The 26563-nt window shown below is 33.5% G+C and overlaps 1 protein-coding gene and 1 pseudogene across 6 annotated transcripts in view; both read left to right on the top strand.

Annotated features, from left to right (window-relative positions):
* The window catches only part of KCNT2 (potassium sodium-activated channel subfamily T member 2), a 451692-nt gene that overhangs the window by 121252 nt on the left and 303877 nt on the right, over positions 1 to 26563 (top strand). For all 6 annotated transcript variants that reach the window (XR_012125235.1, XM_073221980.1, XM_073221978.1 and 3 more), the window contains 5 exons: positions 2355 to 2403; positions 4970 to 5029; positions 18388 to 18462; positions 19774 to 19857; positions 22462 to 22556. Coding sequence is in view for 5 of the 6 variants with exons in the window: in XM_073221980.1 (XP_073078081.1) it covers positions 2355 to 2403; positions 4970 to 5029; positions 18388 to 18462; positions 19774 to 19857; positions 22462 to 22556 (363 nt within the window). In the remaining variant the exon portion in view is untranslated. The remainder of the gene's footprint in view (positions 1 to 2354; positions 2404 to 4969; positions 5030 to 18387; positions 18463 to 19773; positions 19858 to 22461; positions 22557 to 26563) is intronic.
* LOC108390225 (pleckstrin homology domain-containing family A member 5 pseudogene) lies at positions 5044 to 16674 on the top strand (annotated as a pseudogene).

The following is a 26563-nucleotide window of genomic DNA, read 5'->3' as shown; positions in this document are numbered from 1 at the left end:
CAGATCCTTTCCTATAAATTATGTCCCACATGTTGACCCTATTACTTTCATTGTGTTTAACAAATGCTTCATTCTTTGGTAAACATATTCATCCCCAGACCTCTGCCTCAGCACCAAAGCTGATCTGACATTTTCTGTGGCTATTTCTTACCTTTAGAAGAGGCCATAAATAAGTGTGCTATGAAAAGTGGCTGAGGCTACATGCCATTAACTTCCTATATTTGGCTTCTGCTGTTATTTCAATTGTTTGAGATGGTTCTTCTAGTTTTTGTAATGATGCTTCGAACATGAATTTTATCTATAGGCCTTATTTAAATTCAGAATAACTGAATGAATTATATAAATTGTTTCTGTGTTTTTTAAAATAATTTTTTTTATAATTAAAAACTGAAATTCATTTTTTTGTGATTTGATATGTGGTTCATGATTATTACAGCATAAATATATATGGCAAGGAAAAGGGAAAAAAAACCCTAAAACCTCAATGTCTAGAATAAGTACATTTAGTGTTTTGATGACCAATTTTTATAAATTCTTTCTCTTTATATACACATATCACATACAACACACACTGATATACTTAGGATAATATTCATTACATCTTTTTATCAATGACTTTTTCTCATTTATTGTAATTTTGCTATTGATGATGATGCTGAGGCTACTTTAATTGTCTTGATGGTTTCTCAGGCAGATTGCTGTTACTTTCTTGCTACAAATAACACTATAGTAAATGCTCTTGTACAGGTTTTCTTTCTTCCTAGGGCTTTTTGTAATGCGAGTGAAGCTTCCTTTTGGCATCACCATCTGGCTGTCAGTTTCAGATGGTTTCTCATTTGTTTCAGAGGTATCTAGGAATATGTAGATCAGATCTCACATTCTTTTTTATGATAAATTCATTTTATGAAGAAAAGTTTGAGTATTATCTTTTCATACATTTATACTTATCCTTCTATGTGTTTATTCAGTTTAGTGCTAAGTAAGTAGGTGGAAAATACGCCTTTCCATTGGAAATCTCACTTACCATTGAAATATATATATATTAGAGTTTTGTAGAAATGTTTTATGGGGATTATAAAGACTATTCCACATGACGTAGTCTTGTTCAATGCAATATTTCCTTCAAAGTCTCATATACATTTAAATACTCTCTGATATTTACTGACCTATCAAAACAGCATTCCAAACCAAAGAAAATGCTAAATGCTGTTAGTTTGATAATTTGCTTTTAGTAAAACCATGTTAATTACCAATTTCTTTTGGAAAATGACCTCAGATTTCTGATTCGCAATTTATAATTTTCCAGAGATTGCTGTCTACTTATTTATTTAGTATTTTTGGTAGCACATTATTTCTATCTATAAAAGCGGCATACATCCCTGTCCACTCTTACATATCTTGTTTTGGTCTATTTTACAAGTGTCACTGAGAACATAAAAATATGTTTTGGAAACGACAGTGCTGATGAGCTCATCAGCCGTATTTTTGCCTTTACCGACACCACCTGTTTGTTTATTTTAATGCCTAGCCTACTACACACATGTACTTAGAAAGATATTGGCTCTGTAATGGTGAGTAAAATAGACATACTATTACTATTTCATGTTATGGAACTTGCCCATTTATTAAAGAGACAACCATTAAAGAAATACGTTTACAAATAAATATAAAGTTACGTGTAAGATGAGTGGCAGAAGATGCCTGGTGAGTGACGTGACTAAGAGATTAGTTGACTACATTGATCAAGTGGAAGCCTCAGAGAAGGTTTCTCTGAGAGGGACGAGCTAAAAAAAAAGAGCTCTAGTCTTTATTTTAACAAAAGTACAGGGCAAACACAGTGGTGCGGTGTGATCTAAAACAATTGTGAATAATCTGTGTGCTGAGTCACTGACATTATTCTGACTATTTATACTGTTGAAATTGTATTGCTGAAATACTAAGTGTTAAAAGTAACAAAATCTTAGAGACTATTAAAGACCGTAAGAGACTTTATGATGGAGAATTGACTAGAAAAGGGATTGAGGTTTCCCTACTCCACCATAATCGGTCTTTAAGTAAGGGCCAATTATTTTTCCTTTCATTATTAACATGAGACCAAAAACAAAATTAAAAAGTGTTTTTCCTGGAATAGAAATAATATTCATTTCTGTGAATATTTCTGTGAATTCTATGAATTTATTTCTATGAATATTTCTATGAATTTCAAAGCTATGAAACATAGCTTTTCTTATTTTAATTTGATATTTAAATATTTCTGCTAGCATTATTTAAATATTTCCAACTTCAATCAAAATTTAAAAATAAGTGCATTACACACATTTAAAAAGCCTAACGTCTTATCATTCTTTTCATAGGTCTCGTATCTTTTGGGTGAACAGAAGTCTACCTTTATGGGGCTTACAGGTTATGTACAATTTTGTTTTATCCCTATATTTCTGGGTGTTATTCATATTTCACAGAGAAATACTGTTAGAAAACTGATGGTATTAAAAATGAGTGTTTTATTGCTTAATTAATCCTGATGCATATCTTAGACTAACATTTTTATTTCTTTCTTCACATTTGCCTAAGCACTGTCTTTTGAGAATTTCCTTGTGATCAAAATTAGACTTTAAAAGCTTTTAAGGGTGTGGGGGAAACCAAAATAAACTAGTGTTTTAAGATGCCACAAGTCCTGCAAAGTACTTTTAGGTATTCCTCTTGTATAATCCTTGAAAAATTAAAAGCCCGTAACCACGTTTGATTTTGTACCTTATATCTTCAGTGTCTAGAACATGGGAGCACCTCAATAAATAATTGTTAAGTCAATCAATAAATGAATGAATGGCTTATATTACAAATAGCAAAACCTTGGTTCCTAAGTAGGTAATTTTGTAAATAAAACAAAAAGTATCCTGGTATAAAAGGAGTCCTGAAGAAAAAGTAAGAAAATAGAAGAACAGCATGTCTGAATTAATATTGTTGAGGTATTCTCTACAGTCCTCTGTATCTTTTCTTTGTCCCTTTTTCTATTAAGTTTCATGCCCAGCAAACTTTTTACAAGTTTCCATCTTCTCTTCCTTTGTCCCTCCTACAGATACTTTTTATTTTGTTTTTTTGCAATTTAAAAATTGCTCGAAAAATAGCATCACGAACATAAAAAAAAAACTAGAGATTGGAAGACAGTGAGTCTAGAGGAAATTGAAAGACTCTAATACTTACTGTTTATAAACAATCTTTAGATTACTTTAAAATCAAATGTTTGATTTGTCTTTTAAAGTCATGATGATTTGGGGGTCTGTTCATTTTGAATGTGATGATGAATTAATTATGTATGCATTGTGATCTTAACCATGAAATCAAGTTTTTACTGTATCTGCATATTTCATATTTTACTGAAGTCAAGCTCATATTTTATGTTTTTTCCACTGACTTTCATTGCAATGCCATTAACTTGCAAATATTGTTTTCAAATATTTAAGTCTCCATTAAAAATACAATCTTTTCATCTCTGGCTTGATTCCTATATTATCTTTCAGTGAGGTGCACATTTAAAGTAAAGTTAATATTTTTATGAATAGTTATATATGCCCTTGAATTACGTTTGATCTATTCAAATTGCTCTTATCTAATAGTGATATTTTAAAATAATAAAAATGCTCATTTTCAATTAGGATTTTGCATGATCTATGCTAAAAGTCTTCTAGAGATCACTGAACACTGTCTATCTATAGGAAAAAAGCATGGATGATCATGATTTTGAGGACTTGTGGAGAGAATCTAGGAGGTGTGAGTTTTCTGTCAGAACAGTGTAGGGTCACTGTATGCACTTCTGACTATATTTTACTCACATTGCCATGGATTCCTTTTTAAAAATTGTCATCGTGTTTTAATATTCACTTAAGTCAAAGTTTTTATTCTGACAAGAGACAAAATTTAAAACTCTGTGGTACCTGCCCTGCCCTCCTCATGCAGATTGTCTTAAATCTCAAAAATCTATAAACAAATATATTTGTTATGAGTCATTTCCTATTTATGCCTGTGCTTTTTATTCTACTCATCTATCATAAAGTGTTAAGAGTATTTAACATGAATAATTTGGATATTTTCTCTAGTTGCTTTTTCTGTTGCAAGTGCAGCTTTTTGTAGTTTGGCAGTGGAAATTGTATATAGAGAACATAGAGGATACAGAAAAAGATGGAAGCTTGTCTTAGAGGATGCAGGGTTAGCACTTCCAGCTATAAAAGTGGAACAGGTTATGCAGTTCATTCAAATAAAATCCGAAAGTATCCTGAAGTCCTGACATGAACAGTTTTGCTTAGTGTTCAAGGATGTTGCTGTTTCATTTTGTTTGAGGTGGGTGGTAGGACGAAACCGATCATTCAGCTGGAAGCTTGTATTCTTTTACTTTCTAAAAGGAACTGCTGTTTCTGGAACATGTACTGAAGATGGTAGTGGTGATGCTGAGAGAAGGCAATTTTTAAGGCAGACAGTTGTGTGTGACTGTGTGTAGTAGAAACACACGCAGAAGAACCTATTCCTTATCGATCATGCAAACTCTATCCAGTCTGACTACTCTAATTGCACATTTACATTTGAAATAATAAACAATAAAAGATTTATTAAGAAGTTTTAGGAAATACAAAAACTAAGCCTAGTGCTGGGGATGGCCTTCAACCTGCCACCTGTATACAGAAGTTAAAGTGCCACATGATACATTCTAAGTCAAATATATTTATATTTTATTTATATATTTATTTATTGTAGTGATATAGTAATGTTTTCCTTGGTGGCTTCAAACATTTCACCAATTCCTATGGGTAAACTTACCCATTATATGCATAAAATATAACTATATATAATAAGCATATGTAAATATATATATATATATACACATATATGCACATGTTTATAAAGTTAGTAGTATTATAATCATGAATACATTTTAATTATATTGCATTTTCTCATTAAGGTATAATTTATATTTTAGGTATTAGTGGCATTGATAAGTCTATTTGAAACAATACTGCTTGGTTATCTCAGCTACAAGGTAAGTTACTTTAATTAGAAGTTTTCTGCTGACAGAACACATTTCTAGCATTTACCCAGTATTTCTCTATTTATAGTTCATATTATGAGGATAAAGCTAGTTCTTCTTAAGCCACTTCAAGTATTTTGGGTCTCTAGCATGTGACAAAAAGCTGTGGTGATATAGTAATGTTTTCCTTGGTGGCTTCAAATATTTCACCAATTCCTGTGGATAAACTTACCCATTATATGTATGCTCACCTGAGGCAAGCAAGTGGAGTTGTCTGGCTTTTTATTATTCTCAACCTCTTTTCCTAACCTGTACGAAAAATATTGAGGGAGCAAAAACATGTCTGTTAATAATTTTTTTAATGGATTATCTTAACTTTGGTAAAGCTTTGTTTGGCTAACACAATTTAGCAAATATTCATTGAACTCCTATTTCAGAAAGAGCTCAAGAGCTCCACTCTGTGCTTTTTTTTCTTAATGAGTTTATAGTCCAGAAATGGCAGAAGGCAGGAAAAAGCTATCCAGATAATAATGATAAAAGACAGAATAACAGGCACTTCCAGAGAGGTACAAATGAACTCAAGTGGAACTTGTAGAGAGGTCATCTCATGGGGTGAAAAGAAAATCCTTGACTGATTTAAGCAGAATCTTTGAATCAGTGATTTCACTAAGGAAATGTGAAAAGTCAGGACAATAGGGATTTAAAGAATTTGCGAAGGCATAAGAGAAGGAGTGTGCATATACAATTGAAAGAAAAATAAATATTTAGTTTGGGCAGAATACGGGGAATTTGGGAAAACATTGGTATAAAGAGTGTGGGACAATATTGTAAGAGCCTTGTATAGCAACATATGATGGGTAGTTAACGATGTAACACATGAGAATTCTGTAATTGTAATTAAGTTTTAGGAGTAATAGTTTAGAACATCTGTGCAGCACATGCCAAAGAGATATCACACTAAAGTCCATGTGCTCAGTTAAGGCACAATTGCAGTATGAAAGGAAAATGGAGTGAGTTTTTGGCTGGGTGAAAGGAATATACAGATTTGATGCAAATAAAATATGAAGGTAGAAACTACAGAAATTATCAACTGATTGAGATAGATGATGGAAAGGAAAAGTCAAATATCATCTTAAGATTTTCTACTGGGAATATGGCAGTAAAATTAAGAAAAATTACAACAATAAAAAGTCAGATTGGGGTCAAACTAGATGGAATAATGAAAATGGTTTTGGAAATGATGCATTTGAGGTGTTTGTAGACAAGCAGGTAGATGTGACAGACCCTTGTGAAAATGAGGGTCTGGAACTTGTAGGACAGAGAGATGGATTAAGATATGGTGGTCATTTTCACAGAGATGGTGAAGGAAGTATGCAAGTCCACTAAGTATGGGATAAAAACAAGGAAGACATTAAGGCTCATGTTGAAAGAGATGTTTATATTGTGATTGTTCGAAGATGAAGACAGAGAGATAGACAAGAAGAGTAGGAAGACATAGAAAGGTTTTTATATTTATCACTAATTTTTAGTTTACAGTTTCTGCAAGTACTACATCAGCAAGTGTACTCAAGGTATGTTTTGGGGGAACTCTTATCTAGCATATAAATGTCTTCCTTTTTGAACAATCAAGTTTTAAAGATAGCATTCCTTAGACTGCCTTTTAATCTTAAATTTAGAACAAAGTCTTTATGAACTTTCACCTTTTTCTCTGTCTTTTTTAACTCTCATTAACTCTGTCTGAAGAAAATAATGAGAATATATAATAAAGTGAGATTGATGGATTAGAACATAATAGAAAGAAAAGAATGAGGGCTTTCCAAAATATGTAATTGAGTTGACTTAATAGTTATGAGAAAAAATAGGTTAGAAATGTTTAAGAAAAAGAAGTATTATTTGAAAGCATGTGAATATGACAAGCTTAGTAAGAAGCTTGAGAAAAGCCATGAGTTTACAGTTTATGAGATCATTTGCTATTTACTTATATAAGTCCAATTTCAGAAAGACAAATTCCACATGATTTCACTTATTTGTGGAATCCAAAAACAAATAAAACAAAATGAACAAAATAGCAGTAGACTCATAGACACTGAGAAGTGACTGGTGGTTAACATAGGGAGGGGCTTGGGTGGACGGGTTTGAAAGCTGAGGGGAATAAAAGAGTTAAAAAATCTGAATCATAGCCCAACCAGCCCCGCGGCAGGTCGGGCGCCGCCCGAGGAGGCAGGGTGTGCACGGGGGCGCGCCGGGCCGGGGAAGCGCGCTCCGGCCGCGCTCGCTCCGCGCTCCCCGCACTGCCCGCCCTCGTGCGCTCGCCCGCTCCCTCCCCGTCGGCAGCCGCAGCGGCAGAGAAGGCGGCGGCGGCGGCGGCGGCAGCGGCGGCGGGGGCTGGGGAGCAGACATGGCGGCGGACCTGAACCTGGAGTGGATCTGCTCCCTGCCCCGGTCCTGGACTTACGGGATCACCAGGGGCGGCCGCGTCTTCTTCATCAACGAGGAGGCGAAGAGCACCACCTGGCTGCACCCCGTCACTGGCGAGGCCGTGGTCACCGGGCACCGGCGGCAGAGCGCAGATTTGCCAACTGGCTGGGAAGAAGCATATACCTTTGAAGATGCAAGATACTATATAAACCATAATGAGAGGAAAGTGACCTGTAAACATCCAGTCACAGGGCAGCCATCACAGGACAATTGTATTTTTGTAGTGAATGAACAGACTGTTGCAACCATGACATCTGAAGAAAAGAAGGAACGACCGATAAGTATGATAAATGAAGCTTCTAACTATAACATGACTGCAGATTATGCAGTGTATCCAATGAGCCCTGTAGGCAGAACTTCATGGGCTTCAAAAAAAGTCCATAACTTTGGAAAGAGATCAAATTCAAGTAAGAGGAATCCTAATGCACCTGTGGTCAGGTGAGGTTGGCTTTATAAACAGGACAGTACTGGCATGAAGCTCTGGAAGAAATGCTGGTTCGTGCTTTCTGACCTTTGCTCTTTTATTACAGAGATGAGAAAGAAGAAGGTATCCTGGGGAGCATACTGTTACCTAGTTTCCAGATAGCTATGCTTACCTCCGAGGATCACATTAATCGGAAATATGCTTTTAAGGCAGCCCATCCGAACATGTGGACCTATTATTTCTGCACAGATACAGGAAAGGAAATGGAGTTGTGGACGAAAGCCATGTTAGATGCTGCCCTGGTACAGACAGAACCCATGAGAAGAATGGACAAGATTACATCTGAAAATGCACCAAAGAAATAAATAACTTTCCCAACCATAGAGTGCTGATTAAACCAGAGACCAAAAATAACCAGAAAAACAAGGAAATGAGCAAAAATGAAGATAAAAGGGTGTTAGAAGCTGAAAAATACGGATTTCAGAAGGATGGTCAAGATAGACCTTTAACAAAAATTAATACTGTGAAGTGGAATTCTCTGCCATCTGAATATGAGAGCGGGTCAACATGCCCGGCTCAGACTGGACACTACAGGCCAGTCAGTGTAAATAGCTCAGAAAACAAAACAGTCAATGTCAGCCTGGCAGATCTTAGAAGTGGAAATCACCCAAATGCAGGGCCCTTACACCCAGAGGCTGATCAGGTCATACAGAGAACAAATTCAATGCAACAGCTGGAGCAGTGGATTAAAATCCAGAAAGGGAGGGGTCACGAAGCAGAACCAGGGGAGTAATCTCTTACCAAACGTTACCAAGAAATATGCCAAGCCACAGAACCCAGATCGTGGCCCACTATCCTGAAGGTTACAGAACACTACTAAGAAGCAGTAAGACCAGGCCTGAAAGCATCTGCAGTGGAGCCCCTTCCACTCACGACAAAACAGTAGGGCCCAGAGCAGAAGAGAAGCGGAGATCAGTGAGAGATGACACGATGTGGCAGCTCTACGAGTGGCAGCAGTGTCAATTTTGTAATAAGCAGAGCACCCTCCCTCGTCATGGTACTTTGACCAGCCCTAAAACCATGGTTAATATTTCTGACCAGACAATGCACTCTATTCCCACATCACCTTCCCATGGGTCAATAGCTGCTTATCAGGGATACTCCCCTCAGTGAACCTACAGATCAGAAGTGTCTTCACTGATTCAGAGAGGAGATGTACCGATAGACTGCAGGCACAGGACCCATCACCCTAAGCATGTCTATGTGCCTGACAGGAGGTCAATGCCAGCTGGCCTGACTTTACAGTCTATTAGTCCCCAGAGCCTCCAAAGCAAAACTCTGTCACAAGATGAATGTAGAGGTACATTACACAAATACAGACCTGAAGAAGTAGATATTGATGCCAAGTTAAGCCAAATATGTGAACAAGATAAAGTGGTACATGCTCTGGAAGAGAAACTTCAGCAACTCCACAAGGAGAAGTACATGCTTGAGCAAGCTTTGCTTTCAGCCAGCCAGGAGATAGAAATGAATGCAGATAACCCAGCAGCCATTCAGACCGTGGTGTTGCAGAAGGATGATTTACAGAACAGACTGCTTAGTACATGCAGGGAACTCTCTCGAGCCACTGCTGAACTGGAACGAGCATGGAGAGACTATGACAAGTTAGAATACGATGTAACTGTTACCAGGAATCAGATGCAAGAGCAGCTAGATTGCCTTGGTGAAGTTCAGACTGAATCAGCAGGAATCCAGCGTGCACAGATTCAGAAAGAACTCTGGAGAATTCAGGATGTCATGGAAGGGCTGAGTAAACATAAACGGCAAAGAGGCATTACAGAAACAGGTATGGCAGGATCAAAACCTTTCTCAACAGTTAAGTACAAAAATGAGGGTCCACATTATAGACTGTACAAGAGTGAACCAGAATTAACAACAGTGGCAGAAGTTGATGAATCTAATGGAGAAGAAAAATCAGAACCTGTTTCAGAAATGGAAACTTCAGTTAAAGGTTCCCACTTCCCTGTTGGAGCCGTCCCTCCATGGACCAAATCGCCAACACCTGAGTCTGCGACAATAGCCTCATATGTAACCTTGAGGAAAACTAAGAAGATGATGGATTCAAGAACGGAAAGACCGAGAAGTGCAGTGGAACAGCTCTGTCTGGCTGAGAGTACTAGACCAAGGATGACTGTGGAGGAACAAATGGAAAGAATAAGGAGACATCAACAAGCATGCTTATGGGAAAAGAAAAAAGGACTAAATATTATTGGTGCTTTAGACCAGTCACCCTTACAGAGTCCTTCAAATTTAAGGGATAATCCATTCAGGGTCACCTAGACTCGAAGGAGGGATGATACCATTAAGGAACTGGACACTATCATTAGAGAAAATGAAGTAAAACCAAACCGTGAAACCCCTGCAGCAGAAATTGGTTGACTAAAAGAAGCTGAACCTCAGAACTCGGATTACAGCAAAGAGTGCACAAAAGAAAATGAAAACATTTTTCATAAAACACTTTCCATACCTGAACCAAATGGAATAAACTCTAAGGAAGTGATGGATAAGGAAAGAAACACAGAGGACACGCCTGAGGAGATTTCAAACAGCACCCAAGAAGAGGCACAGATCACAAATCATAAAGCAGAAGACGACCCTGAAGAAAATACAAAGGATGATATTCATGTGCAAGAAGAAACGGTTATTTCTTATGAACTAACTCCTAAGGCTTCTAGAGAAAATCAAACAATGGCAGTGAAAAGTCTGTCCCCATCTCCTGAGTCCTTGTCCTCTCCAGTACTATCCGTTCAGCCACAGCTCACGGAAGGATCCCATTTCATGTGTGTGTAGTCTCAAAAAATCTCTACTGACTTGTGTAGAAACCATTCAAAGCTAAGGACATGGACCTTTGGCAATGTGAGAAGATATTGTATAGTATATTTTAAATCTATGAAATTCATAGCTCTGATGCTTTTGGCCACAGAGCATCATTTTAGCACTTCTGGAAAATGTTTATTCCAAAACAGCTTTAATAGCCCATATGTACACTCCATAATCTCAAGGTTATTATTCTGACACCAGCTTCCTGCTATGATTTCAGAGCACATAAGTAAAGGTGCTTTTTAATGTGCAGTCTACAGCCAGAGCTTACTTAGTTTGCTGATTTCCAGATTTTGATATTTCTAAAGTCTAGGTGGATTTACATTTCTTTCTGCTTCCCAGTATATAAATTTAGTTAATATTTCCAATGAGCTTGTTTTCTTTCTTTTTTCTTCTGTCCATTTGGCTACTGCGATGCTATATATATATTTAAAATGTGCCATTTTATTATTGCTAAGTGAAGTCTGTCCTGTTTCCTGCTATAATTATTTCTCAAGATTGCAACATCAGCAGTACTGCTACGCTCTCGTCAGCTTCAACACAAATGTCAACGCTTACTTTTTCTTAAAAAAATAAAAGTTTAAAATGTAGGTATTTTGAAGTACTGGGCTCATACTTCACTGGAATAGATGTGTACAGCAATAAGCAGGTTTTCAAATCCAGTACTTAGTTTGTGTACAAATGTAATTATGTTAATTGTGTATATATTATACAATGAGCACATGTAATGTAAGTATTAAAGGCCACTTACTATTGTTTAAATGCAAATGTCCATATCCCATTTCTTTTTTATCATGTTAAATAAATGTTGACGTTCTTAAAAAAACCTGAATCATAATATGTTAGTCATGGGGATGGAGAATACAGCCAATGGTTCTGTAACATCTTTCTATGTTGACAGTAACTTCTCTAGTTGGGATGTGGGTTTAATAATGTGAGTAACTGTTGAACCACTGTGTTGTATATTTGAAACCAGTATGATATTGTGTATCAAGTATACTTCAGTAAAAAAAATAAAAACTCTAAAAAAAGAGTAATATTCCAAAATAGCATTTTTAAATAAATGTCTAATTTCATTAGAGTATGCTTAAGAGTAAAAGTGTTAAATGAAGAATGTCGATTGACTAGGGCAGGAGCTCACTAAAAGTAGCAGAATGAGAAAGGGGAGATTGCCTAACGATGGAAAAAAAATCTGCATTTTGTAAAGAAGGTAGGTGGAAAGGACAAGAAAAAATGGTGGGTGAAAAACAAGGTTTATAAAAAGTAAACATAAGCTGGGATAGCAACCTCAGGTCAACTGATTAGCTTTGGATAGATTCCATTCTTTTCTGAAAGCACAGAAAATGGAAAATGGTGCATGAAAGAATATTTTGAAGTAAAAGGAAAGCTGAGAGAACTCACACAGCTCATCACTGATCCCTAAACTGTCTTGAAAGTACCCGCTCAGTGATGAGCCATGTAGACTGACATGTCGAGGGATGTCTCTTAATGATTTATTAGTGTATCTCCTTCATGCACCAATTGACATCTGGATTTTGGACACCTAGAACAAAATAAAAATCAAGTAAATTAATATCCAAGATTCTATCTTCTAAGTTATTTAGTGTTCAGGTATGTGATGAATGTTGAATGTGAAATACACAGTGACATACTAAAAACTTAGGCTTATGGTTGTTTTTGTTTTGTTGTACATATACACTGGACAAGATAATCTACATTTGTGAATGTATTTGCTCCAAATTCTAGCTGAAAAACAAATTAAAATAACTTTGGTACTTAATAGAACACTTAGCTCTAGTTTAAGAAGTCATTTAAAAGACACAGATTCAAGATTATTTTCAATGCATTATAATCATATGATGATGACCTTTGTAATTAATTACTTTCTGTCATTCATAAAACAAGAGCGAAATAATATGATATTTAGTAGGCAGAGCTAGAGGATATGTAATATTTTTATTCTGAGCTTCATAAACATTAATAATGGCTTAGGTGAAAGAGAGATAGACAGTAGTTGAGTCCTGTGTGTTACAAAGGAAACAAAGGCTAAAAAGGGGTTATATGACATTGGAAGGATAGGTTGCTGTTACCTTCTTTTTCCTCTCATAAATTCAGTTAATCTTATGAACCAGTTTGACCTCTTCAATGGACTGTTGGATCCATTTTTTTCGAATGAAAAAATTGAGTAATTCATTACTAGTTATAGCCTACAAATAAGGCAAATTTGGGTATCAGAACTTCAAATGAGCTCCTCCTCTCAAGTTAGATTTTTAAGAAAAATTATAGACAGGTATGCAGAAATGGATATTGTATTAGCAACTGCATCCAAACCTAATATTGTTCTTTGATACTTTAGTTCTGAAATATCAAATAGCAAATCAATATATACTTTGCTATTTGTTTACATATGCATATATACAGATAATTTATACATTTTATATACAAAATATATGTGTGCAATATTTAAAAATAAATTCATTAAAGTGTTCTATAAGCACTTTACAGTTTTTGAAAATAAACATTCTAAAATAAGCATGACTTAATCCTTAACTATTAAAACAATTTAACTGTCATGGAGACGGTAGTTTTTGAAAAATAGACTGGTGAGTAAAAGCAAAATAATCAAAATCTCTTTAAAGTATATGTTGAGTAGAGCAGATAATGATTTAAAAATTCCTTACATCAACTTATTTTATCTTCTCTCACACAGAAGTTCAGGTCTCTACTTATATCATCATTCCATTCGTGTTTATAGCTTCTTGGCAAAACAGACATGGGAATCTCTCAACAGTTAAGTTCTTACTCTTCTGACAACATAAATATGCTCTACATCTTCATCAACTGCTTTCAAAACAGAACTCGATTTATGCACACACATCCATTAAATCAAACCTCAGCTAATTTCCAAACCTCTATAAACAAAATTGCAACATACCTAAATCTACAGTTCTTTATTCTACAATTACTTTATAAAAGGCAACAATTTTGAAATTTTAACACCACAGTGGGATATTTCTGAAATGGAACAAAGGATTTGAACTAGGACCCCTGAACACTCCTGGAGACTGGTGATTCTGCTTGCCCTGACTGAATCCAGATGTTGTTGAGTTTACATTAAGGAATACAAAATTAAGACTGCATTAACATTACTACATTGTTTTAAATTAATTGAAAAAAGATAAATTGCCAGCCTTTTTTGTTAAATATTTTCAGTATTAAAGAATAAAGTGTTTTTAAAAAGCCTCTTGATCCATCCTGGGCTTATGACAGCTGAATAACTGTAAGTTTTTGTAATTTTTATTAGCACCATGCTCTAACCAACTGAGCTAACCGGCCACCTAGTTGTTGTAATTTTTTAAGTGCTTTCCAGAGTTACCTCAATAAGGTTCCAAATTTCTGATTTATTTTATGATAAAAATAAAAGCCTGGTTCATTTTAGAATATTGTCTACTTTCCTTTATATTTATTGATAAAGGAAAGTGATGTTCAGATCAAATGTTGTAGAATGGTTGGACTCAGGTATATTTATATTTTACTGAATTCTGTGAGTAAAAAAGGAACACAAAGATTTCTACACAGTTCAAACAGGTAGAGCTGCCTCTTAAATTTTTTTCTTCAAGAAGTTACCTTTTTTGAAGAAGTTTAATACCTCTTTTCTCCTTTATGAAAATAAGATTTGATGAAATAAGTATATGATGTAATTCTGAAAGTTTTCTTGTTATGAAAGTTTTCATAATTCTGCCTTTTGGATTTTATATCATTCTTCTCTGCATAGTGTCATTCTATGGATGCATGCTTTCTTTTATCATTATAATTGCTTTCATTGTGTGGATTTATATGTGGCCCATTGCAACTCCCTAACAGGCAATGAAACACAAATACTTTATGTACTTATTTTTCATTAGCTAATTTTAGGGAAGATAATTTATAAATATATCTGTAAGTTCAGAAGACAACCTGAAATCTTAGAATTAAACCTAATGACTGTAACTGAAAAGATAATTATTTATTTTTAGCAATGAGCACATTGCCTCATTGTATAATTTTAGATCATGAAAATTAGTCCTCAGTGGGAAGTTCATTCATTTGCCACAACACACACACACACTTTCCTGCTGTGAATCAACAAGTAGCATATTTGACATAATGTAGTTACAAATTTTTTTAGGAACATCACACTGTCAAGTACTATAGAAGCAACAGAGCATAGAAACCTTAACTAAACTGGTGCTCATCTGGACTTTATGGAATTTAAGATTAAGTGTTGTATTAATTATATAAATACAAACTGGAAAAAGTAATGTGAAGGACATTGATGGAGAATGAAAAAACTAGTGTGGGAGTCTAATCTCATCTAGAATGTGTGTGATGAGGGGGTGAGGAAAGTCTTAGAAAACTCAAAACATTTTGGGTTGAGTGCTGAAAGATGTGGGTGAGCTAACTAGACAAAGTAAAACTGGAAAGGAAGGTAAACATAGAACCTTCTTGAAAATCACATGCAAAGGCCCTGGCATCTTTTTAGGACTGAATGGTCTTTGGAAAGAATGAAGGTAAGAGTGGAAAGGTCCATAAAAGCCAAATGATATAGTGCCTTGTGGGTTGTAATAGAATTTTTGTCTGCTCTGAAAGTGTCTGAATAGTTGAAGAGTTTCAAAAAGTGAGTGATTTGGGGGTGTATGAGGGTTCAGGGGATTGGCACATCACATTAAATTTTCCTTTAGAAAAACAGATAAAGAGATGTGAACTTCAAATTATAAAATAAATTAGTCATAGGAATGGAAGTACAGCATAGAGAATATAACCAGTAATATTGTCACATCTTGTATATTACAGAGGTTAACTACACTTACCATGGTGAGCATTTAGTAATGCATATAATTATCAAATCACTATGTTGTACATCTGAAGCCAGTATAATATTGTATATCAACTATATTCCAAAAAAAAGAGAATAATCCTGATAGTAGGTGAACTGAAATGGTGTAAGATCACTTAGGAGGTCAAGGAGATCAGAGGGTGGGAATTGAGTTAGAATAAATATTGTCTAGAAATAGACCATTGGAAGTCATTGGATTGTTATGGATAATAAGTTAAATTACCTAAAATGAGTGTACAGTCAAGTACTCTTGAAATACTTTCCTTCAGAAATTTCTGTTGAGCTCTGTGGTTACAAGTTTAACAACTTATATATATAACTATATTTAGGAAGACTTTAAATAATAAAATTCTTTCAAGTTTACATTCGGATACAGTAGAAAGAAATATAAATACTTCAGTTCAAAAACTGAAACAGTTATACCAATAAAGGGAAGAATATATATAAAGTATTTGGGATTTTCATTTATTTGCTAACATGTTTATTGAGCCCTAACTGGAATATATATAAGTGAGGTCTACAAAATGTTACAAACATCAGTCAAGGATATTAGTGGTGAAGGCATGGGGAGTGGGGCATTCCGGGCAGGAAGAGAAGTGTGAGCAAAGTTTTAAAAGTATGAAATAGCCTTTCTTGTTCAGGGAACCGTATTAAATTCATTGTGGATGAATCTGTATTGTAGATATAAAGCAAACTGATAGCCAGAATCATTATTATGAAGTTTCACATAATACAATGAGGAGTTTGAATGTTATTATGTTGGCACTGGAAATTCAGCACTTTAAAAAGAATCCTCTGGCTTTAATATGGAAGATAAATAAAAAATGAGCTCAACCAAGTCAAATGAAACTCTTTTAGTGGTTTGAGCAAAAAATAAAAATCAAATTAAAGTATTATAAATGGAAATGAAGAGAACAGAGCCATCAGAGATACGAAAGGTTTTTGTTTTACTATGAATTTGTCCAAACAGTGTCTCAAAGCTAAGAAAACTAATATTAATTGTGTATATTTCTAGAAATATCTTGACATATCATCAGTGGTCACAGCTTCCACACCCTTCCTTTTCCTGCTGGTCACATCAAGTGCTTTTCTCTTGAACAATCATTGACACCAAGATATATAATGACAAGTAGAAGTAGAGCAAGGAAAAAATAAGCCAAATGTTAAGCATTCTGGAAACCGAGTCACCTGAAAACTGATGAAAGAAATGGTACTGTTAACCTGCATAATAATAAAAAAAAAAACCTTGGCATAATTAAAATAAGTTATAACTGGTTTGTTTAACAGGCTTGACTTTGGGCAAGTAAGAAGGGGCTTAAGTCTTCCTACACTTCCTTTCAAATTCACGAATCCTTTTGATCCATGCTGATCAGATGAAATCTCTGGCATGTCCTTTAACTTTTCTAGTATCTGCAATTGCAAGGCAAATTTCAGTTTAGTATTTAAGAAACTATGACCAATATATGTAACCATTTAAAACTCCCATCCACTTTAAGGCTTCAGCTAGTCCCCAGCTCAGACCTGCATGAGGCAGGGAATCACTGTGGGGCTTGCTCGATTTCCATCATCTCTCCTACTTGATGCCAGGGGACCTGGGCCCTTCCAGGGCTGAGGAGGTGCTGAGAGTAAAGTCGGCATCTGGGGCAAGGTTACCTGACAGGCCCAAGTATAGCACTCTCACATCTCCACACAGAGGCGCTCTCCCTGCTTCCATGTCCCCTGCCTACTCGCCCCTACCTCATTTTATATAGCCTTAAAATGGATAATAATAAACAAATGATAACAAAAGCTATGATTTAATATTTTAGCACATAGACTATAGCCAGTCTGGAACCTTGCTTTGTGATGCCGAGGTATTGTAAAAAGAATGTTTTAAGCCTTTGGGACCTTAAGGGAAATTAAGAAAGACTCCCAATTTTATAGCTAGTGTTATAACTACAAGGGGCCAGATTTTAAATTGCCCTTCTAATACATAGGTCTCTTCCTAGAAGTTCTGAGTTCTTTTTCATTGGATGCCATTCAAGAAAGTTCCAGTGATAACTTAGTAATGTTAGGGTCGGCTTCATGGGTGTGTGATCTGTGGGCTTACACAGAGCTAAATAATTAGAAGGGTATGTGCTTGTTTTAATGTTCTGATATAACCATCTTGTTAACAATTTGTTTATTAGGTTCCGCATTTTCATTTTGCACTGGGCCCTGCAAATTATGTAGCCAGACCTGATATTGTGGTACTATGTGGGTGGGAGCTTGAATCTAGATGATTGAAAAATCCCTTCTTTTAAGTTTTATTAATACAATAATACAATGACAATTGTTAACAAGTATGTGTCCTTTACAAACTATTTCATAAGCTATACAGTTTATGAATATAATTATTATACTCTTTTTTCACTGATTCTGTATGTTTTTAAATGTGTTTTATTTTTACTAGTAACTTTTCTTCCATGAAATGTATGATCAAAATGTGTATGTGAAATATTCAAAGATGGCTGTAAACATTTATTTTATATCATAAGCTTTTATGAAATCAAGAGAGCAGAATTACATTTAGAAAAGAATCTCTGAAAGCCATTGTTACATTTTTAAATGATTTGGTGTTCTGTTAATGTAAGCATCCTTAATTGCTAGAGAAATTTTGAGTGATGATTTTTTTCCCCCTTTAATGGGATTTAGTATAATTGACTTTAATTTTCATTCATTCTTTCTTGGAAGGGAAACATCTGGGAACAGATTTTACGAATACCCTTCATCCTGGAAATAATTAATGCGGTTCCCTTCATTATTTCAGTAAGTCCTTAAAGAATCTTTAAAATAAATAATTTTGTCATTACACTTAGGTAAAATCTTTAAATACTACTAAATAGTGCATTAGCTCAGATAAATGGATTTAGGCTTTGGTTAGAATCATAGTGTTAAAAAATAAATAGTCAAATCAGTTGGAAAATTAGATTGTGAATTTAAATGAAAACTAGTGAGATTTAGCACAATAAAACAAAATGCTTTTTAGAAGCATATACTCTAGAGGTGTCATTTGAAAAAGTGTCAATATTGTCTAAACAATATTAACTATAAATTAATCGTTCCATTTCTTGTTTATGTTGTGGAATTAGAAATAAATAGAAATCAAGTTGAACCAACTGTTTATAAATATACTGTGAATACACTTATCTCTTATCTCTAGTTTAACCACAGGTTTTACTAAGTTCAGTTCTCTCTTTAATAAGAAAAATGCCAACATACAGACAACCAACAATTTACTTCTTTATAAAAATACTGTGGAGGAGCATTTCTCTACTTGCTAAATGGGATGCTGCCCAATTCATGAATTGCTTAATAAAAACAGGTCTTAAAAAAACAAATAAAATATGAAAGTACTGTGGAGTACTAAATCCATGATGATTCTGTTTAATTACAGTCTCATAAGTATATAACCCTTGCAAAATTAGGTTTTAATCTCTATTTGATTAGTTATACTAATGTCTATTGGAATATACTTTTTAATACTTTGATTTTTATTTGGAAAATTATGAAAATAAGTAGATATTATCTGAAGCTGTTGCTTACTCCTGACAATTATTTTAATTTGAGTGATTTATGTAGAGGAGCAACTAGAACTAGTTTAAATGGAAGGCTAACTAAATATAATTACGATTGAACATGGTTCCCCAATGTCACTTAAAATGTGCAAATCTGAGGAGAGTGTAAGTCCCAGTTGTTATAAAAAGGTAGTCTTCTCTCCTTTCTACTTTTCACATCACATTTCAGGGAAGGGAGAGGCAATGTCTATTATAAACTGACACACTAAAAGATCTAGTGGTATAATTAGCATAGTTATAACTGGCATTCAGTGAGAGCTTATCTTCATTCTGCTTCTATAATAACTTCCCAAAGAATTTTCCCTAAGTAAGACTTAGACAATCAATGAAAAGATCATATCTGCTCCTTGCATTTCATTACTATTATGAGTTTAAAGTATTTGTCACGTTTTAAATCATTATATTGTCTTTAATAACTTTTTCTGTTTTACATTTATTTTCAATTTGCTGCATATGATTTCTTGCTTTGAGATAATAGTTTACTTTTGGTTTGTTTTTTCAGATATTCTGGCCTTCCTTAAGGAATCTATTTGTCCCTGTCTTTCTAAACTGTTGGCTTGCCAAACATGCCTTGGAAAATATGATTGTAAGTATAAAAGTGAAGTGCAAATAGAAAACTATTTTTCAACCCTCCATTATTCCTTACTTTCACACTCAGATTAAATGAAGAGAGAAGATGATTTCAGGTCTTAGATTACTTTCTCATTCTGCTTTTTCCCTTAATATATAAACTCATACTATGATTTAGGTATAATTAAATTTCTAAATGTTTCATTTTAAAACCTCTTTTAAATTAATTTGGAATCTTAGCAGGCAGTTTTTAAATGTTTACAGAAATGAATGAGTGTTGGTAAAATACTGTCACATAATTAAAATGATATGTTGCATAAATGTCTAAGCTAATAGATGTTAAGTCTGCTTGTATTTTAATTAGAATGAATATTTGTAAAGTACCCATATTGCCAAGTCACTACTTAAGTAAGACCCTATGAACTGGTAAACAAAAATGGTTCAGATTTTCTAAGTATCACTGAACTGAAGCTGGCTGCTATTTAGAGTCATCCAACTAATAATCAGCCAGTCTTCTGAAAACAATGACCTTCCCTTCCAAGGCATTCTGTTGAGATATAATGGGGCCTTTGATTTTAAAGATTCAGGAGGTAATGTTGTTCTTAATAGTAGGTAACTCCATTACATAAGAATCTGTGGGGTTTTGGAAGACCCTATATTATAGCTGGAATTCCCTCACTTAAAGTCATCTCTTCAGATTTGGTTGGGATGGGTTGTATATTATAAATATACATAGATGCTAGTGTGTGTGTGTGTATAAAATGTATCTAGTGTAAATGTAGTAATGATTCAATATTATTGATTTTACTGCATTGAAGTTAAATTCATTTTGAGGCAAACTTTTTTTTTAATGTTTTTTTTTTAACAGAAATTAAGACAAGAGTTACTGCCAAAAGGAATATTTGGTTAACATTTGAGTATCCACAACCAGATGAATGTTTCTAAGTATTTACATTAAGTATCCACTGGAGTCCCATGAAAGTACATAGTCAAATGATGGGAGAGTGTGGCTCATGGCGTGGTCTGCAGAAACACGGGCTATCTTAGCTCTCAAAACAACAACAACAACAAAAACATTTCACTAAATATAGATTTCTTAAATTACTAATGAAAAAGAAATAGACTAGGAAAAAATAAACTTCTTTCCTAACTTGTGTTATTAGTTACTGGAAAAATAACCTAATCAGGAAAGGAATCAGTCAGTCAATGAGAGTAAAAGTAGTGTTTTGCGATATTAATTGAAGATTTATTTTCCTTTGCATTTCTATATTTTGCTTCTCCTCCACTCATTGGTTGTTAATTTTTAATTTACTTTTCCACTCATTAACCCCTCGGCAGAAGAAAGTAAGGGATGAGAGGTGAAATTCTAATCAACTTAGTTTTTTCATAATAGTTCTGTTTAAATGTGTGGTAGAGGAAGATAAAATAATGGCTCATTGAGATTTTATATTGGTGAAGTTATTTACCTCATGTATACTGATTTTAAGACTATGAAAGTTTATTATGAAAACTTGAGATGAACAGAAAATTACAAAGTAAAAAATTATGAAAACCTCAAATCTACCAAATGAACTATACAGCAGTAATAATTTATATCCTTCTAATATTTTCTATGAAAATACAAACACATAGAGGAAATAATATTTTGTGTTTTATAATTTGAATTTTTTGACATGTATATGTAGTGGACAAGTTCCTGTGTCATTAAATAGTCCTCTTCAAATCATTTTTAATGGATGTGTCTTAATCTATCACATAGTTTTTATTAATTTATTCAATCATTTTGTATTGCATATTTTAGTAATTTTAATAGTAATGAACACTCATTTCATGTATTATAATTCTGTAATAAAGAACATACATAAATATAGATTTCCATTTCTGATGATTTTCATGCATGTGACTAATTTTTAGAAATTATGTTAATGATAAATACTCATTAAATGAATACATAAAATAGGACATACTTGCGAATTTTGACCTATATTACCAAAGTACCTTCAATAAATTTATAGCAAATTACATGAGCAATATCATGTGAGTGCTCATTTTTCACATCTTAACATAGGATATTATTATTTTTTAATGTATTTCAACTGAAAAGCATATGTTGAATTCATAATTTTCTTAATTTTAATGAAATTAAACTTAAAAAATTTGTTTTTTGGCTGTTTACTTTTGTCTTTTATGATACATTGCCTGACGTATTTTATGTTCTTTTTCTTGATTCAGAGAATGAGGTATGATTACAGTTTGATCCAGCTATTACTTCCCTCAATTGAATATATTATTTTCTGATTTTTTTAAATTAGAATTTTCTTTAAAAATCACACATACTATGGGCAGCTTTTGGGGGGTCTCTATATATTTTATAAGGCAAGTAAAGCAAAAATGGTGCTTTAGTAGTCTCCTATTTTATTATCTCTGCAATATGAATGTTATAGGAAGATATATTTAGACTTAAGCTAAAACAAAAGTATGCTGCCACATCCATTTACAGTACATGTATTGAGTATGCACAGAATAGTTGAAATGCAATACATAGTAAAAAAAAGTAATGAAATCATGAATATTTAGTATTTATCAAAATTTAAAATATAATTTTTCTGTATTATTTTAGAATGATCTACACAGAGCCATTCAGCGTACACAGTCTGCAATGTTTAATCAAGTTTTGATTTTAATATCTACATTACTATGCCTTATCTTCACATGGTAAGATTGTACATAGTATTTTCATTATGTTTCATTTAATTATAGTTTCTAAAAAAATCATAAACCATTTTAATTGTGTTGATTAAAATAAATAAAAGATATTCAATATTTATGTAAAGGATCACATAAAGAACAAAAAGTAAAATTCTTCTTCAGTATTACAGAAAAAACAAGAGAGCCCATTTGGTATTGGTGTTTGCCATTTCTCTAAATGCTATAAACAATCACATCATAGGAATTTGTACTGCACGCCATAGTTGCCAAACAAAAATATTACCTTCAAACCCCTGACATAGAGATGCTGTGTCTTTCTGCAGTCTTCAAAGTAGAAATGCTACTTGAGAAAACTCTGCCTGTGCCTTCTCTCTGTGATGTGTCAGTGTGCAGTCAGGCAGAAAGCAAGGGCAGATCTGACAGTGCAAGGCAAGATCTGGCACTTTGCTTTGCTATAAAAAACAGATATTCCTCTTTTGGAAAGTCCCACTTTTGATGATTATAAAGTAATCCAATGTGAAATGGTGCACTTTCACATATGGATTCATGCAGATACTTAACTAGAGAAAAAATGTGAAAATCACAAAATAAGGTACAGTAGTATATCTGTTTGGCAGGAGTCTTAGATATTAGTGTAATTGTGCTCTGACCTTGATTTGACCTACTGAGAAAGAGATAAAGCTAATTAGGAAGTAGTATAATAGGAGGAAAGCAATCAAACCACAGTATAACTTAATTAGATATAAATATAGCTATAGATACGTGTATGTAAACATAGATTTAAACATATAGGCATGGCAACTACTTTCATCAGTAGTATGCAGTTATTGTCTCTATAAACGGATTTAAAATGTTTTATTGTGTACTCATATTTAAAAAATAAACATTTTAGGATATTTAATCCCTCTAGATATAAAATATCCCTCTAAAATGGACACAGTGCCATGTTATCATTTAATTTTTTTTGCTCTTCATGAATTGGTTTTATTATTCATCTAGTTAATATCAAACTTCATAAATATGAAAATACTAACAATAATGACTTTCTTCTGAAGTCACTAAAAATTCTTAATTTTAAGATAATGACATTATTTAATTTAAAAGTTTTCTCATTTTACTCTAGGAAAAGTACTTAAAATTAAAATTTTTATATACCTATGTCCATCCTAGTATTTTGGTTGTTGGAAAATTACAAAATATAAAATGGAAAAATATTATTGGGAGTCTAGTAAAGAGAATTTAGTAAAGAAGTAATTGAATATTAATGGTAAAATAAGGACCAATTATTTTTACACGATTACAGTTCAGTATTTTTGTTCTGGAGGTCTCTTCAATCACACTAAATAATCTATAGTGAGCGATTTGCTCTTAGTTTCTCACTATATGGCTATTTCTTGAGTAGTTTTTATTCGGAAAGAAGCAACTAGACAAATTTTGCCACTTTCTTATTCCAACGGATGCAATAGTGCTAGATTTAGGGTTTTCATGATCTATATGAAATATCCATTATGCAATTTATTCATCATTTAAGTCACTTGTGTTTCACTGTTTTCAATTACAGTTGCTTTTGTTGTCATGAATCTGTGTGTTTCAATCTTGGACAGCTGGACAGTAGTTTTGAAGATACTATGCTGTGGTTGTCATGAATATATGGATATGAATCTGTTCTTTAAAGTGCAATTATTATATACAGTTATGCTTTGCTACCTGAAAGGTTACTGTTTTTAATCACATGTACATTAGTAAATTTACATTAATGTTTTAAAATTACATCTAGAATGGAGAAACTGAAGGTAGATTTCTTTGTTATTTTTCCCTAGCAGTAGAAGCAAAATGTCTTCATGAATCATGATCAGCATAGCAAGGTAGAAAAAAATCTTATTTGAAATCATCATAGAAAGTGTAATTATCTACAAGAAAAATGTAAAACAGTGTTGCATTAGCTATATCATACAGACTGTTTTAACAATTACAGCACATGCACTATAAAATAGGAATATACACAAAGATAGAGCAACTTAAATAGTCTGTCCAAGAATGTTACATTAGCTTCATACTGTTGGAGACAAGTTTCTTTATGTCTTGTTTTCTGCCTTTCTCAAGACATGGTTTCAGCTCATGGTTCAAGATGGCTGCTCTAGTCTTACCATTACATCCTAACACCAGCCTGTAGGAAGGAAGAACATAAGGCACAACCGAGAAACTGCAAGCATAATTTAGGCTAGAATTTGGTCACACCTCCACAGATAGCTGAAAGGGGACCTACAAGTATGTAGTCTAACAATATACCTAGCTGAATATTATATTATCATAGAAGAGAAAAATGATGCTGTGGCACAATAAACAATCTCTGGCACTGGTAAGTCAGTCATAAAAGTCCTTATGTATCATTTGTTTAAACTTCAGGGCAATACTAGTTTGTAGCCTTTGGGCAATTTACTTAATTTACCTAACTTTATTTTCTACATCATTAAATGAGGATAATATTAATCACCGTATAAGATTTTGTTGTATTAATAAGGGTTAAATTAGATATGTTTACAAAATGTCCAGCACTCCAAAGATTTAATTTCTTCCACTTCAAATGTCCTCTTTATATGATTAAATGATCATGTGAATACACAGAAATAATATACTTTGAAATATCTAAGCATAACAGCAATAATAATACTATAAAACTGAACTAGGATGCCAAAAAATGTATCTAACAGGAAATGTGAGAAAGCGTCTTTGTCCACTGAATCTATTCAGGTGTTCTGTAACTTCCTACATATTCTAATATTTGTTTCCTCCAATTAGCCTCACTAATGGTAGGATCTTCCTCCTTCTGGGTGCATTTAATACTTAAAATATATATATATATATATATATATATATATATATATATATATATATATATATAATATGTTTTAAAAACAATGTAATGAAATTCATAATTAATTGCTGTTTTGTTATATCATAGAGCAAGACTATCAATGCCTTTCAAAATCAGAACTTCTAAAATATACATTAAAATTTAAGTCCCCAAAGATTTAGGAACTAATAGTTGATGAATTGGCTGTGTTGTTTGTGACTCTCACAATCTTAAAATTACCTGCTTTGGAAAGTGATCTATATTGTTAAAATGTATCTTCTCTTCATCAGTACTAACATTACAAAGAACTGTCATTAAGCATCTGTCTACAAGAGACACATGCTCAGCTACCAACTAAAAAAGTAACCTGCTGACCCACTCTCTGTTGGGAATGTGCTCAGAATTGCTTTTCCTGTCATTGTAATGGATTGGACAAATTATCCGCACTTCGGCTGTGTATCATTCTTGATAAATAATACACATTTCCAAGACAGCTGGGAATTGTGATTCAGCCTGTGTCTGCATAACAAAGCAGAGGAAACTGGTACATCCGGAATTAAGTGCCTGACTTTAGCTTAACTATTAACATATTTCAACAAATGATAAGTAGTCTAATTTATAATGCATTTGGTGTTTCTAATTTTACACTAGATTTATTTTGTACTTTATTTAAAACTTTAATATTTATTTGAATATTTATATTTACATATTTTCACATTATTTCATTGTGTTAGGGTGTGAAGAACTGTGTTAAACACATATTTCATGTTTTAGCCCAATAAAGAAAAGCCAGTTCACCCTCAGTCTTATCTCAGGAGACATCAAATCCATTCATAAGTTAAAAATGTGATCTATTTAAAAATTAACATGCTTAATTCAAAAAAAAGTATGGGAATTTCTTGTGTATCATTGATTAACACTTATTTGAGTGCTGGATACTGGACACTGAAATTTTTAGGCAACTAGCTGCTTGGGAAGTGGACGGTGAGAAGATCACTGTTGTGGTGTGGAGAAAGTACTAGAACATGGTCTAGTGGTGTTATCACCATCATGGTATTTGATTACTAGTTTTGTTTGGTCACATTTGTTTCAGTACATTATAAATGAATGACTGGAATTATGTTTGAAGATCTAGCAACAGTTCCCAGGTTTGTATTAC

This window comes from Manis javanica, chromosome 14 (assembly GCF_040802235.1).
Source record: "Manis javanica isolate MJ-LG chromosome 14, MJ_LKY, whole genome shotgun sequence".
In the NCBI taxonomy this organism is placed as follows: Eukaryota; Metazoa; Chordata; class Mammalia; order Pholidota; family Manidae; genus Manis; species Manis javanica.
Note: the sequence above shows the minus strand (reverse complement) of the source record. Positions and strands in the feature narration are given on the sequence as shown.